Below are 16,360 nucleotides of genomic sequence, written 5' to 3' on the forward strand. Positions count from 1 at the left end.
TATATTCTTAAACAATTTATTATAACAGATCCACAATCGCAAAGCTTCCCGACAATGACAGTTCCATTTCTTCTGCTGAGGTGAACTCTTGTAAAATCAAGTTGTCTAAACAGTTCTCTGTACAGTGCTCTAGCGACACCTAGTGGATCAGACCTGTAAAAGGGGAAAAACAAAACCAAAAAACAAGTGCACCAAATTGTGAACGTGCCAAGTTTGGTCAAAGGGCAGATCTGTGTGTACAGATTATTATTATTATTTTATTTGATTTATCTACAATTTAACCAGAAGGCGTGAACGGGAAAAAGATCATTTCAGTCTTCACAAATGTAGATTATGTCAGGTTTCTTCCTTCTCATCCAGGGACATGTTGCTTGGTGTGGGTTTCCCTCTAGTTGTGTCCATCATGCAGCAGAACCAAAACAAGCTGTGAGATTATTCACATCATATTTTTTTGGAACACAGAAATCCAGTTTTTATTGTTGTGGTTTCTGTTTATGTTGCAGTGATGTTGCAACCTGAACATCCATAAATAAAACACTGACAAAATTGTAATCTTTTGTCCTTTCTCTAAGGATCTTTTCTTATCCTTAAGACACTGTGAAGAAAGAAGAACCAAATTTATCATCATTCCACACATTTAGATTTTCCTTGTCCCAAGTCCTTATGCAATAGAATCTTTGTTTTCCTCTTAAAAAAAAAAAAAAAAAAAAAAAAAAAAAAAAAAACTCCAACTCATCCTGGGAAGAACATGTTGGGTGGCTTCAGTGTTCTCTCCCTTTCCGAGGCCTCTCAGGAATAACTCGATGTTTTGCTACCAACATCATCTTCCTGCGATCCCATACTCTGGAATTAAAAAGTGCCACATGTTAAGAAAGATTCCTGTAACTGCAACCACAATGAAGACAGGAAAAAAAATGTTTGATACTAAAACGGCACATGGAAAACCGGATGTTACATGTGTTTTCAAGGAGAGGGTGACAGAAAATTCTGCCACGGCTCAGTGTGAACGCAGCACTCGCTCACTGCAACTACAGTGAGGAAATTAAGTATTTGAACACCCTGCAATTTTGCAAGTTCTCCCACTTAGAAATCATGGAGGGGTCTGAAATTTTCATCTTAGGTGCATGTCCACTGTGAGAACAGAATCTAAAAAAAATTCCGGAAATCACAATGTATGTATGTTTTTATAATTTATTTGTATGTTACTGCTGCAAATAAGTATTTGAACATCTACCAACCAACAAGAATTCTGTCTCTCACAGACCTGTTAATTTTTATTTAAGAAGCCCTCTTATTCTGCACTCTTTACCTGTATTAATTGCACATGTTTGAACTTGTTACCTGTATAAAAGACACCTGTTCACACACTCAGTCAATCACACTCCAACCTGTCCACCATAGCCAAGACCAAAGAGCTGTCTAAGGACACTTGGGACAAAACTGTAGACCTGCAGAAGGCTGGGATGGACTACAGGACAACAGGCAAACAGCTTGGTAGAAGACAACAACTGTTATGATTATTTATTAGAAAGTGGAAGAAACACAAGATGACTGTCAGTCTCCCTCGGTCTGGGATTCCATGCAAGATCTCACTTTGTGGGGTAAGGATGATTCTGAGAAAGCTCAGAACTACACAGGAGTACCTGGTCAATGACCTGAAGAGAGCTGGGACCACAGTCACAAAGATTACATTAGTAACACATGATGCTGTCATGGTTTAAAATCCTGCAGGGCAGCAAGGTCCCCTGCTCAAGCCAGCACATGTCCAGGCCCATTTGAAGCTCACCAGTGACCATCTGGATGATCCAGAGGAGGCATGGGAGAAGGTCATGTGGTCAGATGAGACCAGAATAGAGCTTTTTGGAATCAACTCCACTTACCATGTTTAGAGGATGAGAACAACCCCAAGAAAACCATCCCAACCGTGAAGTATGGGGGTGGAAACATCATACTCTGGAGTGCTCTTCTGCAAAGGGGACAGGACGACTGCACAGTATTGAAGGGAGGATGGATGGGGTCATGTATTGAGATTTTGGCAAACAACCTCCTTCCCTCAGTAAGAGCATTGAAGATGGGTCACGGCTGGGTCTTCAGCATGACAATGACCCCAAACACACAGCCAGGGCAACTAAGGAGGGGCTCCGTAAGAAGCATTTCAAGGTCCTGGAGTGGCCTGGCCAGTCTCCAGATCTGAACTCAATAGAAAATCTTTGGAGGGAGCTGAAACTCCAAACCTGAAAGATCTAGAGAAGATCTGTATGGAGGAGTGGACCAAAATCCCTGCTGCAGTGTGCAAACCTGGTGAAAAACTACAGGAAACGTTTGAACTCTGTAATTGCAAACAAAGGCTACTGTACCAAATATTAACATTGATTTTCACAGGTGTTCAAATAACATACAAATAAATTAATAAAGAAATCATACATTGTGATTTCCGGATTTTTTTTTTTTTTTTAGACTATGTCTCTCACAGTGGACATGCACCTAAGATGAAAATTTCAGACCCCTCCATGATTTCTAAGTGGGAGAATTTGCAAAATTGCAGGGTGTTCAAATACTTATTTTCCTCACTGTAGGTTTCAAATGTACACCCAGTGCACAGAACACACTGGACGTTGTTTTTATGTTTAAAGACTTTTTTTTAAAAGGAGGGACAACTTAAAGCTGTACAACCTTTGAGTGCTTTTAAGATTTAGGTCATAAAAAATAATTTTCTTTGTCACCACCAGAATGTTATTTATTAGTCTTCAAATTTCCCCGGGCGCCTAATGGCGACTTCTGCTCCTAAATGGCAATTAGGATGGGTTAAACGCAGTAGACACATTTCATTGTGCAGGGAACATGTTCTTTTGTGCATATGACAATAAAATTCTTTTGAATCCTTTGAATCCTTGAAATAAGAGATTCATAATAAGATGTTGACAATATTATAAAAATTTGCATTGTCTAGAAAAAAAAAATTCCCCATAAGGTATAAATTTCAAATGAACAGACGGCCTTGAACTAGTTATGGCAGAGACCCGTACAGTCAATGAGAGAGACATCACAGATCACGTGGGGGCTTCCCCCGACTTGTGTGAGGGATGCTGGGGAGCACACGGTGACAGCCAATCAGAGTAGAGAGGCACAGTGACATCAACTCACTATTCGCTCACACAAAATAATCCAACATGGCAGAAAACGCTCTGACACAGTTTGTTTCTGTATAAATCTGTGTCTCATATATTTAGTAAAAGTTAGGGAGAAATAAATACTTCCAAATCTAAAAATTCTGTTTTTGAAACCAGATAACACCTCTGAAGTGACTGACACACATCTTATGGATATTAGTGTGCACATCCCGTGTACACGCATCACACAAAGTCAAAAGTCATTTCAAAACCTCATGCATACACACTAACAAAATACAGGAGGCGGAGCTGAAGATGTGATTCTCTTTGGTAGTGATGAGAATGGACAGGATTAGAAATGAACGTATGAGAGGGACAGCTCAGGTGGGATGGTTTGGAGACAAAGTCAGGGAGGAGAGATTGAGATGGTTTGGACATGTGCAGAGGAGGGACCCAGGGTATATAGGGAGAAGGATGCTGAGGATGGAGCCACCAGGCAGCAGGAGAAGAGGGAGGACAAAGAGGAGGTTTATGGATGTGCTGAGGGAGGACATGCAGGTGGCTGGTGAGACAGAGGAAGATACAGATGATTGATCTGCTGTAGCGCCCCCTAATGGCAGCAGCTGAAAAGAGAAGACGCATGTGCGTACATCCATCCTCCTGAAGACAGTGTTCAAAGGAAAATAAAATATTGCTTTTGGATTTCTCCCTAGATAAATATGTTCTCTTCATTAAAATGAACTGTAATTTTGAAACAAGTTACAAACATAAACTATTATAATACTTTGATTTCAGTAGGAACTAAATTTAGTCAGTTTAGTGAAATGTGAAAGGACATATAGCTTTAAGTGCAGAGACACGTGATTTTAAACAAGAAAACAGCAATAATCTGTGTGATATTAGAGAGAAATTTAAGCAACCATCAGAGCCAGAGCCTTCTGTTTTAACGTTACCTGCAAAAAAACGTCAAAACTCTGTTGTATCGTTGATATAAGTAAATTCTTGTATTATTACCATAGAAAAATGACATCATCATCTACTTTCTGTAGCTGCAGGTGACAACAATTCTGTTACAGTAACTGGAGTAACTGTTTTACGAAACCGTTATCCCGATGCATGTGCAGACCCCAGTGTCAGACCCAGGTACTGCAATTATTACATTTTTGTTGAAAGTCAAAACATATTTCAGCTGTAAACATGGTGATATATCTTGACATTTTTAGAGCAGACATTAAATATTTCCTCACCTTCTGCACAAACTGTGGATTAACTGTAATTTCTTGATCCATAGACTTTAGTTTCTCATCTAGTTCTATACATTTCAACATCTGCAGGGAGGAGAGGGAGAGAGAAAGATCACTCAGACACTATTGATAACTAAAACATTCAACATGATGCATCAGAGCTGAAAGAAAATTAATGTTAATCAATTTTCAATTTCAATTGAGTTTTACTGACATTGGAAACATGTGTTTATTCCCTTTGTTATTCTGTCTCCAGAAGTAAGAATCCTCACCTCTTGGTCAATTTTGTGAAGCATTGCTGGGTTGTTGTATTTTTCGGGGTTGTCATGGAAACACACCATACCGTCCTTTTGGTTAATGCTCGCGTAGATCTCCCCATCTTCAATCTGAGCAGAAGCAATGGGTCAACATTGGACAGAAAATCTGGTTTTAAACTAATTTCTACTAAAATTATTCAAAAGATCAATAAATTAGGGCTGAAACTAAGGATTACATTTGTTATCGACAATTTTTTAAAAAACACTCTGTAGGCCTCAATGATGGTTAATTAAACACCCACTAATCTGTGTAATGTGTTGATGGGGGGGTGGGGGGGGGCAGGGACATAGACATACATACATACACACCTTATAACCTTTCAAATGTGTGATGCATATAAGGATAAGGTTTGGTCAGCTGTTTCTGAGTAATGCAAAAGTAATAATTTCCACAGAATTTACAAAGAGAAAAAGTAATGTATATGTATATATTTATGTATTTTTTTAAGTTGCACATTGAACATTGTTTTGTGGTTTTTCACATGCTGCACAGAGTTATATATATATATATATATATATATATATATATATATATATATATATATATATATATATATATATACACACACACACACACATACACACACACACATATACACAGTGGGGAAAATAAGTATGTGACGCCCTGTCAGTTTTGCAGGTTTTCCCACCTTCAAAGAATGGAGAGGTCTGTATTTTTTATCGTAGGTACACTTCAACTGTGAGAGACAGAATACAAAAGAAAAATTATATATACGAGTTCGTATATATATATATATATATATATATATATATATATATATATATATATATATCCATCCAGATAATCACACTGTATGATTTTTAAATAATTAATTTGCATTTTATTGTATAAGTTGACCCCCTAGAAAAACCTACAGAAAAACAGAGCTTAACAATTGGTACAGAAACATTTGTCTGCCATTACAGAGGTCAAATGTTTCCTGTAGTTTTTCACCAGGTTTTCACACACTGCAGCAGGGATTTTGGTCCACTCCTCCACACAGATCTCCAAATCTTTCAGGTTTGGAGTTTCAGCTCCCTCCAAAGATTTTCTATTGAGTTCAGGTCTGGAGACTGGCCAGGCCACTCCAGGACCTTGAAATGCTTCTTACAGAGCCCCTCCTTAGTTGCCCTGGTTGTGTGTTTGGGGTCATTGTCATGCTGGAAGACCCAGCCATGACCCATCTTCAATGCTCTTACTGAGGGAAGGAGGTTGTTTGCCAAAATCTCGCAATACATGACCCCATTCATCCTCCCTTCAATATGGTGCAGTCGTCCTGTTCCCCTTTGCAGAAGAGCACCCCCAGAGTATGATGTTTCCACCCCCATGCTTCATGGTTGGGATGGTTTTCTTGGGGTTGTTCTCATCCTCTAAACATAAGTGGAGTTGATACCAAAAAGCTCTATTGTGGTCTCATCTGACCACATGACCTTCTTCCATGCCTCCTCTGGATCATCCAGATGGTCACTGGTGAACTTTAAACAGGCCTGGACATGTGTTGGCTTGAGCAGGGGGTCCTTGCTGCCCTGCAGGATTTTAAACCATGACAGCATCATGTGTTAATAATGTAATCTTTGTGACTGTGGTCCCAGCTCTCTTCAGGTCATTGACCAGGTCCTCCTGTGTAGTTCTGAGCTTTCTCAGAATCATCCTTACCCCACAAAGTGAGAGCTTGCATGGAATCTGAGACTGAGAGAGATTGACAGTCATTTTGTGTTTCTTCCAATTTCTAATAAATAATCATAACAGTTGTTGTCTTCTACCAAGCTGCTTGCCTGTTGTCCTGTAGTCCATCCCAGCCTTGTACAGGTCTACAGTTTTGTCCCTGGTGTCCTTAGACAGCTCTTTGGTCTTGACTATGGTGGACAGGTTGGAGTGTGATTGACTGAGTGTGTGAACAGATGTCTTTTATACAGGTAACAAGTTCAAACAGGCGCAATTAATACAGGTAAAGAGTGCAGAATAAGAGGGCTTCTTAAATAAAAATTAACAGGTCTGTGAGAGACAGAATTCTTGCTGGTTGGTAGGTGTTCAAATACTTATTTTATGCAATAAAATGCTAATTAATTATTTAAAAATCATACAATGTGATTTTCTGGATTTTTTTAGATTCTGTCTCTCACAGTTGAAGTGTACCTACAATAAAAATTACAGACGTCTACATTCTTTGTAAGTGGGAAAACCTGCAAAACTGACAAGAGGTTAAATACTTATTTTCTCCACTGTATGACATATGTTACTTCGTAACATGAAAACTAAGCATGAAAGTTGGTGCAAACTATTCCTTTTCAAAATGCTATTAACATAAAAAAAATATCCAAATTATTGGTTACCAAAATTGGAGCAACTTTAACTAATCTCTATTATTTATTTAACTCTACTTTGAGATTATATATATATATATATATATATATATATATATATTTTTTTTTTTCACTCACGAGTTTGACACCATTAATCGCGCACAAAAGCAGAGTTTTAAAACCAGGGTCACGAAATGTGAACAAGAGCTGTAATATGGTTTATGGTGAAGAGGTGTGTGAGACGGCAGCTTTTGCTTCAAGGCCTGATACGAGAAATATGTTTTCATATCTCAAAAATGTGAAGTGATTGGCAAAAACTAATACCAGACTTAGATTCAGCGCCCCCAAATGACCCAAAATCTGCTGAAAAACTCCATGCAAGAAAAATGGTGGTGATCAGTGTTATTAATGAATTTAATTTTAAACACGTGCACATCAACTCACCATGTGTAAGACGTATTTCTCTGCTTCCTGTGGGCCTGACAACTGCACTCGACTTGCCATGTCTTGTAAAGACAGCGTGAGGAAGGTCTGCAGAGAGAAAATTTAAAGAGATTAGACTTCTGATCTTCTGATTCTGTAACTGACTGGAATCAAGTCTGAGTCCTTTTCTTTGATGGCAGTTGAAACCAGCTGTCATTTAAACCAGCCTCTTTCCACAAACAAAGAATTAAAAAAGAAATCTTTACAGTGTCAAATCAAAGGCAAAATCATGTTCTTTATGTGCAGATTTATTTATTTTTTTTAAACCGTGTGTGATACATAAGCACCAGTCATTCATCATCAAAAACAAAATACAGCACAGAGGACTCAATACCCTCAGGTTTTGGGGAGTCTGTGGAAGGGAGGGTGTAATGTGCATTTTTTTCTGGAGACACAAGTCCAGTAAAGGTTGCGAGGCCCACTGGTGCTTATCTGTAGATTCCACTATGAAGCAGATGAGAATCTGTGATTCCGCCTGGTCAGGACTCCAGTCTCACACAGGTTACTACCCCAGCCGAGGCCCGGACACATTCCCAGCTTGGTAGACTGGGACAGTGCAGATGAAGTGTTTTGTCCAAGGACACAAACAGGCAGCGTTACCAAGAACTGAACTCAGGTCTACATACTGGTACCATAACTCCTCCTCCTACTGAGCTACATGCTCTATTCTGGATTCTGGCCTTTTCTGGAGAGTATAATTAAAACTGAATTTTTTTTTTTTTTTTTTAAATGAACCCACTCGCATTCCTGGCACATGTAGGGATGTTGTTTTCAGTCCTGTGTGTTTGTCTGTCTGTCTTAACAAAATAACCCTAATTTTTGTGATCTGATTTAGACCAAACTTGCTGGACTGACTCAAGGTCAAAAAAGGACAAAGTGATTTGATTTGCAGAAAAATCAGTGGGGGGGGGGGGGGGGGGGGATCAAGCTGACAGATGAAGATCAGATTTTAGGCCCAATGCTGATGTAGAAGATGTTTAGAATGGCTATTCCAAAGAATTGGTTAAAAATCCAGCTGTGGATTCTATTAAATAGTCCAGCAGTTAAGGGATAGAATCGTGCAATTTTTTACAAAAGCACCAAACTTTGTCCAGGGACTCTTTAGGTTATATTAAGTCATGTCAAAGTGGGAGACATTAGATTTTAGCCCTGTATCCTGCTTTTTTAAAAGGGTGTTTGCATGGTTATAATACAATGTATATTTTGCTATTCATATGACAATACAATCATATGGTTATTATGTAGAGTGCCAGTTAGTTATAGAAGTAACTGTTATAGAACTACAGTGTTCTTAAATTGTAACATTAATTTACCATTATTTTTTAAGAGTGTAAACTATGTTTAAGTGCATTTGTTGCATACTTTCTTTTTCTATGCATGTAAACAGCTTTCAGTCACTTTAAGTAAATTAAATATAGAGTCATGATTTTGTGTTATGGAAGATATAGCATAAGGTAAACTGAGTGTTTTAAATTGTAAACTAAATGGTTATGGCCATAAAAACAAAACTGATTTCTTGTAATTAATAAAAAAAGCATTTCTTTCCGTTCAAACACTGTTGTTATTTTAGAGAGTAAATATGTTAGAGTGCATGAGTAGCATCTTTCCTTTGCTCTATGCTTGCAAACAGCTATATTGCACAGGTATATTGATACTCACAATGAGTTAGACAATATTTAGTCACTTTCCCTAGATTAATGCTTTTTCTAAGAGTGTAAGCACACTGAAGTACATTCGAAGCATCCCTACTTAGCCTTAATACATTTTTCATAACCTTCAAGTTTATATTATGAACTTAAAAAGACATTTGGATCAGAGTTTATCATGAATTATATGCTGTAGAAGGCTGAAAATGGTTATTCTCTTAAACCCAAGTTTTTAGAGTGTAGACATTTATGGATTCAATGTCTCTCGATCTTATATACTTCAGGACACTATAAAGTACCTCTGATAAAGTTTTGGCGCTTTTGTATAAAAGTGCATGATTCCCCTAAAATTTGTCCCTTGGCCGCCGGACTAAAACACCAAAATGAAGTCATATAATACTTTTCTATTTGTCATGTGATCTCTGACCTTGCCTGACCTTGAAAGGTCATAACTGTTCATATTAACAAACAGTTTGGGGTACATATGGACTGAACAGGGTGGAGCATCAGTCAAGAAAAAAATGGCTACATTTTGGACAGACCAGATTAAATGTGGGTGTGACTGCATGAATTTGTGTCAAACACAAAAGATCCAGATGTTGCACTCGCTGAGAGCACTCATCTATTGGCAACAAGCTGTAAAATACGTTTGGCCGGAGAGACTGTGCAATGAACGGTGCTCCCGTAATTGCTTGTGGAGACACCTGGTTGACGTTACAGAAAGGCACTTTTACATGGTCACTCAACAAGCATGTGGCCACACCCACCTTGGTTAGCCTCTGGATGTTCTTCTTGTAGAGCGACGAGAGACACTGTTTGACCAGACCTGTGTTGTTGTCTCGCGTAAACATCTCACTGTGTTTGGTGACCAGGTTACGCAGCTCAGCTGGGTTGTTGGTGGTGTAAACCTGTGCTAACTCGTGGTACGCGTTGCTCAGCGGCTATGGGCATCCACATATATGTATAAAAAAAAAGAAAAAAGGATAATTACTGATGAATCAAAACATCAAGCAATCACATGGGTTTAATGTTTACTGTGCACACTGTGAGATTAACAGGTCGTAAACATTAACTCATTGAGTGCCAGCCAATTTCAAAGTTCAGAACATCCCAGTGCCAGGATTTCTTCAGCATTTGAGTGTTTTTTCAAGACCCATAGAAAATTGAGTTCTATGTCCATGTCAACAACAAACATACCACAAGAAAAGAAAGAAACTGGCTCGATGACGCGTCTTTGGCGCGGGGCGTTACTATCAGAAAAGACGTGTTTTAGAGTCAATGGCATCAAGTGAGAGCAAAACAACAACAAATATATATGTACGTACACACACACACACACACACACACACACACACACACACACACACACACACACACACACACACACACACACACACACACACACACACACACACACACACACACACACACACACACACACACACACACACACACACACACACACACACCACACACACACACACACACACAGTATTTCCTTGATTAAAAGCCTGGGCTCAAACCGTGGTTTTTGCAGTGTGCACGCTGATTACATTTTGATCATGGATGAAATACGTTTTGCAGAAAAGTCCGCAAATATGACCAACTTTACAACACAGACTCAAAAAAAGATGCTCAAATGACCCACAATTCATGGAGGAGATTGTACGTACTGTTGATTTAGCGATTGATGATTGTATAAAGAAGTGGAGCTCATTGCGGGATAAATTAATCCAGAAAAAGCTGCTGTTCCTGCTGTAAATTGCATAAAGACGTGGCGGAGAACTTTAAAAAAGGTCACACGCACATTGACATCATTCTGTGGCCACAGAGTTACAGAATTGTAGAAGCATAAATCAGGCTTTAGGATTTTAAGGTACTCTTTTTAATGCACATTATGTCTTTTTAATGCACATTATGTCTAGCATTTATTTGAGACAGGTGTTAATTTTTTTCAGACAAAGTTTTGACCCGGTCATTAATGAGGCAGGTCCCAATTCAAGGTCAGGCATATAATCAAGGAAATATAATATATAGGTTTATTTCTCACTAATTTTTACAAAATATAAGGAAGAAAATGCCAAACAAATTCCATCAATACAGAAATATAGCTGTATCTAATAAATATATCAAAGTAGGGTTAAATAAATAATAGAGAATAGTTAAAGTTGCTCCGATTTTGGTAAAAAATTATCCAAATTATTGGTTATGTTAATAGCATTTTGAAAAGAAATAGTTTGCACCAACTGTCATGCTTAGTTATCATGTTACTAAGTAACATATGTCATACAGTGGGGAAAATAAGTATTTGACCCCCTGTCAGTTTTGCAGGTTTTCCCACCTACAAGAATGCAGAGGTCTGTAATTTTTATTGTAGGTACACTTCAACTGTGAAAGACAGAATCTAAAAAAAAAAAATCCACAAAATCACATTGTATGATTTTTAAATAATTAATTAGCATTTTATTGCATAAAATAAGTATTTGATCACCTACCAACCAGCAAGAATTCTGTCTCTCACAGACCTGTTAATTTTTCTTTAAGAAGCCCTCTTATTCTGCACTCTTTACCTGTATTAATTGCACCTGTTTGAACTTGTTACCTGTATAAAAGACACCTGTTCACACACTCGATCAATCACACTCCAACCTGTCCACCATAGCCAAGACCAAAGAGCTGTCTAAGGACACCAGGGACAAAACTGTAGACCTGCACAAGGCTGGGATGGACTACAGGACAACAGGCAAACAGCTTGGTGAGAAGACAACAACTGTTATGATTATTTATTAGAAAGTGGAAGAAACACAAGATGACTGTCAGTCTCCCTCGATCTGGGATTCCATGCAAGATCTCACTTTGTGGGGTAAGGATGATTCTGAGAAAGCTCAGAACTACACAGGAGGACCTGGTCAATGACCTGAAGAGAGCTGGGACCACAGTCACAAAGATTACATTAGTAACACATAATGCTGTCATGGTTTAAAATCCTGCAGGGCAGCAAGGTCCCCCTGCTCAAGCCAGCACATGTCCAGGCCCATTTGAAGCTCACCAGTGACCATCTGGATGATCCAGAGGAGGCATGGGAGAAGGTCATGTGGTCAGATGAGACCAGAATAGAGCTTTTTGGAATCAACTCCACTTACCATGTTTAGAGGATGAGAACAACTCCAAGAAGACCATCCCAACCATGAAGCATGGGGGTGGAAACATCATACTCTGGGGGTGCTCTTCTGCAAAGGGGACAGGACGACTGCACCGTATTGAAGGGAGGATGGATGGGGTCATGTATTGTGAGATTTTGGCAAACAACCTCCTTCCCTCAGTAAGAGCATTGAAGATGGGTCATGGCTGGGTCTTCCAGCATGACAATGACCCCAAACACACAGCCAGGGCAACTAAGGAGGGGCTCCGTAAGAAGCATTTCAAGGTCCTGGAGTGGCCTGGCCAGTCTCCAGACCTGAACTCAATAGAAAATCTTTGGAGGGAGCTGAAACTCCAAACCTGAAAGATCTAGAGAAGATCTGTATGGAGGACTGGACCAAAATCCCTGCTGCAGTGTGTGAAAACTTGGTCAAGAACTACAGGAAACATCTGACCTCTGTAATGGCAGACAAATGTTTCTGTACCAATTGTTAAGCTCTGTTTTTCTATGGGGTCAAATAATTATTTTATGCAATAAAATGCAAATTAATTATTTAAAAATCATAAAATGTGATTCACTGGAATTTTTTTTTTAGATTCTGTCTCTCACAGTTGAAGTGAACCTACGATAAAAATTACAGACCTCTACATTCTTTGTCGGTGGGAAAACCTGCAAAACTGACAGGGGGTCAAACACTTATTTTCCCCACTGTAGAATCCAATGGATGTCGACCTTGTTTGACCTTTACTTTGGAGACCAAACAATCAACACAATAAAAACTATTCCATTTATTAATCCTTTTAATTGAACCAATAATTTGCATCATGTTTTACCAAAATTGGAGCAACTTTAACTTTTGACCACTGTACAAACTGAAAATGATTTTTGTCACCATTATTGCAGTTTTTACCCCAGTACATTCAGTCATAGATAGTCCAAACTATACCTTTTTGGAATCGTTATGATCAGACAAATAATGTGATAGAATTTTCAACATGATTGGAGCATTTTTAAATGTTGACTCCTGTGTAATTCTTTATTGACCCCGTTAGCTCATTAGAGGTCAGCTCCAGGATGGCTCCATATCTGAAAATAAACAGTTAATTTAGAATATGTGTGCCAATTTCCATGCTTTTATCATGAAATGAACTGTTTTTCTGTGCTACCCCACTAACATACTTTTAGTACGTTAACACTGTGACCATGTTGATGATTTTGTTTCTACAACATAAACAATATCTCACTGAATGGTGACACGTACTTGTGGTATTTCTATGCAGGCTAATGACTTAAGCACAGCACACATACTGTACTTGTACAACTTGTACTGTACAATGGTACAACTGTGTGACAACAGACTGGATTCTGACAGAATCAACTGCTGACTAAACATAAAAGCTACCAGGATTAGTCAAGCTGAACTAATATGTTAAGTTGGAGTAGGCTTGCTACACAGAATGAGTCTCTATGTTAACATGGTAACTGCTTTCATAAAATACAGTCACGGAGAGCTGTGACTGTATTTCAACAAGGATAACCAGAAATCCCACATTAGCCCATTCTCAAAGTGTTTTTGAAATATTCCAAAACCTTTTCACCATAATGTGCTCAGTGTCGCACATACCTGTAACAGCAACTTTACTTGTATCAACTCAAAACCAGAGCACGCAAATAGCTGCATGTCAACCATAGCAGCCCAGGGTATACCACAAAAACCCTTTAGGTATCCTTACCTTGATGAACCTCCCTACTATTTGTGAAGTGTATTTGGGCAGCTGTTGTACTTTTCCGTGGAGAATGAGTGACACCAAGATGTATTTCTTATAGGCTTCCAACATGATATGGCTCACCGCCATGGCTGGAGTGGTTATTGCCTAAGAGGAGAGCAAAAACACATGACCATTCAAGGTAAAGAAAAAGCACCGACTGAGGTAAAGTTGATGCACACCTAAGCACAAGAGACATTAAAAAACCAAACCATACCTGTTCATAAAAATACAGTGCTCTTTCAAAGTTTTTGAGGCCTGTGTAGATCATGCCACCATAGTAGTAGTAACATAAAAAGTGCTTTGCGTCATAAGCTCCATTCTCCTTACAGATGTCCATCATGTCCAACTCCAAGAAGGGCAGGGCGGGCTTGAAACATTTTGCTAACAAGCACAGCTGCAGGGGCACAGATAAGAAGTACAGATGAGTTAGGCACAACTCTAGATGACAAGAAGCATAAATGACATGCCAGCACTGTTTCCAAGCTTGTGTTTTAATCACTGACGATCACTGAAAACAGAACGCTTTTGGGAATAGGACCAAATCAAAAGGTTCTACAAGGAACACAAACACAAATTCACACAAAGTGAATTTAGTCATTAAAATCATGACGCCTCTTTATTCTTGTGCAATGTCAACACAATGCTGACGAGGTCAGCGACTCACCTGACACAGGTCTGCATGAACTGAGGTAAGTTGGTTTGTGTTCATCTGCATTTTGTCTATTGCCTGTTTTAGGATGACGACACCCCTCAATGGCTGTGAACAAAAAAAAAAAAAATTCAAAAAACATGAGCGCTTGTGGTCGGGACTTCATGTACCACAGATATCCAAACACACTGAAAGCGACAACTTTAAAAAGCATTAAAATATTTGGATGAACGGAAAAGGAAAACACACTGCTCCTGCTTTCTTAATTTCAGGGCTGTGATGGCTTTAAGGGAAAATACAAGAAAAGACAAACAAATGCACCACTTCCAATTGAAAACAACCACAAGGCCAAAGTGAAAACAACATCATAATAGCACCATTATCAAAACCCTGTACACACTACCAGGACCAAAAAATGTCCACACATGATGACCAAGTAAAAAGTACACTGGAATTTTAACATTATAGATTACACAGCGGGAAATGGCAACAGTTACATGGAAAATGCAAGTTGTTTTCACCTCCATAGTTTGGATGAGACAACATAACATCACCAATGCACACAAAGGCTGAAGAAAAGAAGACACAGAAGCCCAGACAGAGCACGATGCCATATGACCCAAAGATTCATAGGCTCGGAAAGTGTAGTACATGATTATACATTTAAATTTTGGAATCAATCAGACAGAGGTGATCAACATTGTTCAACAATAATATAATGTACAGAATCCACAGTTTGAAGTGGCTCTGCTGTAAAAATCCTGACTGACAGATGGTCTAAAGGTTCATCGGGTGAGGAAACATAGTGTACGATTATCAATCAATCAATCAATCAATTTTTTTCTTGTATAGCGCCAAATCACAACAAACAGTTGCCCCAAGGCGCTCCACATTGCAAGGCAAGGCCATACAATAATTATGAAACACAGTCTACGTCTAAAGCAACATAACCAAGGGATGGTCCAGGGTCACCCGATCCAGCCCTAACTATAAGCCTTAGCGAAAAGGAAAGTTTTAAGCCTAATCTTAAAAGTAGAGAGGGTATCTGTCTCCCTGATCTGAATTGGGAGCTGGTTCCACAGGAGAGGAGCCTGAAAGCTGAAGGCTCTGCCTCCCATTCTACTCTTACAAACCCTAGGAACTACAAGTAAGCCCGCAGTCTGAGAGCGAAGCGCTCTAATGGGGTAATATGGTACTACGAGGTCCCTAAGATAAGATGGGACCTGATTATTCAAAACCTTATAAGTAAGAAGAAGAATTTTAAATTCTATTCTAGCATTAACAGGAAGCCAATGAAGGGAGGCCAACACGGGTGAGATATGCTCTCTCCTGCTAGTCCCCGTCAGTACTCTAGCTGCAGCATTCTGAACCAACTGAAGGCTTTTTAGGGAACTTTTAGGACAACCTGATAATAATGAATTACAATAGTCCAGCCTAGAGGAAATAAATGCATGAATTCGTTTTTCAGCATCACTCTGAGACAAGACCTTTCTGATTTTAGAGATATTGCGTAAATGCAAAAAGGCAGTCCTACATATTTGTTTAATATGCGCTTTGAATGACATATCCTGATCAAAAATAACTCCAAGATTTCTCACAGTATTACTAGAGATCAGGGAAATGCCATCCAGAGTAACGATCTGGTTAGACACCATGCTTCTAAGATTTGTGGGGCCAAGTACAATAACTTCAGTTT

The 16,360-nt window shown here is 38.9% G+C and overlaps 1 protein-coding gene across 1 annotated transcript in view; it reads right to left on the minus strand.

Annotated features, from left to right (window-relative positions):
* cops3 (COP9 signalosome subunit 3) overlaps positions 1 to 16,360 on the minus strand; it is a 27,476-nt gene continuing 11,116 nt past the window's right edge. Inside the window, exons 5-12 of the mRNA XM_034193522.1 lie at positions 14,680 to 14,772; positions 14,230 to 14,409; positions 13,980 to 14,120; positions 9,872 to 10,045; positions 7,420 to 7,506; positions 4,627 to 4,740; positions 4,358 to 4,438; positions 1 to 843 (exon numbers count right to left, since the gene is read on the minus strand). Of these exons, the coding sequence (XP_034049413.1) occupies positions 790 to 843; positions 4,358 to 4,438; positions 4,627 to 4,740; positions 7,420 to 7,506; positions 9,872 to 10,045; positions 13,980 to 14,120; positions 14,230 to 14,409; positions 14,680 to 14,772 (924 nt within the window). The 3' untranslated portion in view covers positions 1 to 789. The remainder of the gene's footprint in view (positions 844 to 4,357; positions 4,439 to 4,626; positions 4,741 to 7,419; positions 7,507 to 9,871; positions 10,046 to 13,979; positions 14,121 to 14,229; positions 14,410 to 14,679; positions 14,773 to 16,360) is intronic.

The sequence above is a fragment of the Thalassophryne amazonica genome, chromosome 18 (genome assembly GCF_902500255.1).
Source record: "Thalassophryne amazonica chromosome 18, fThaAma1.1, whole genome shotgun sequence".
Lineage (NCBI taxonomy): Eukaryota > Metazoa > Chordata > Actinopteri > Batrachoidiformes > Batrachoididae > Thalassophryne > Thalassophryne amazonica.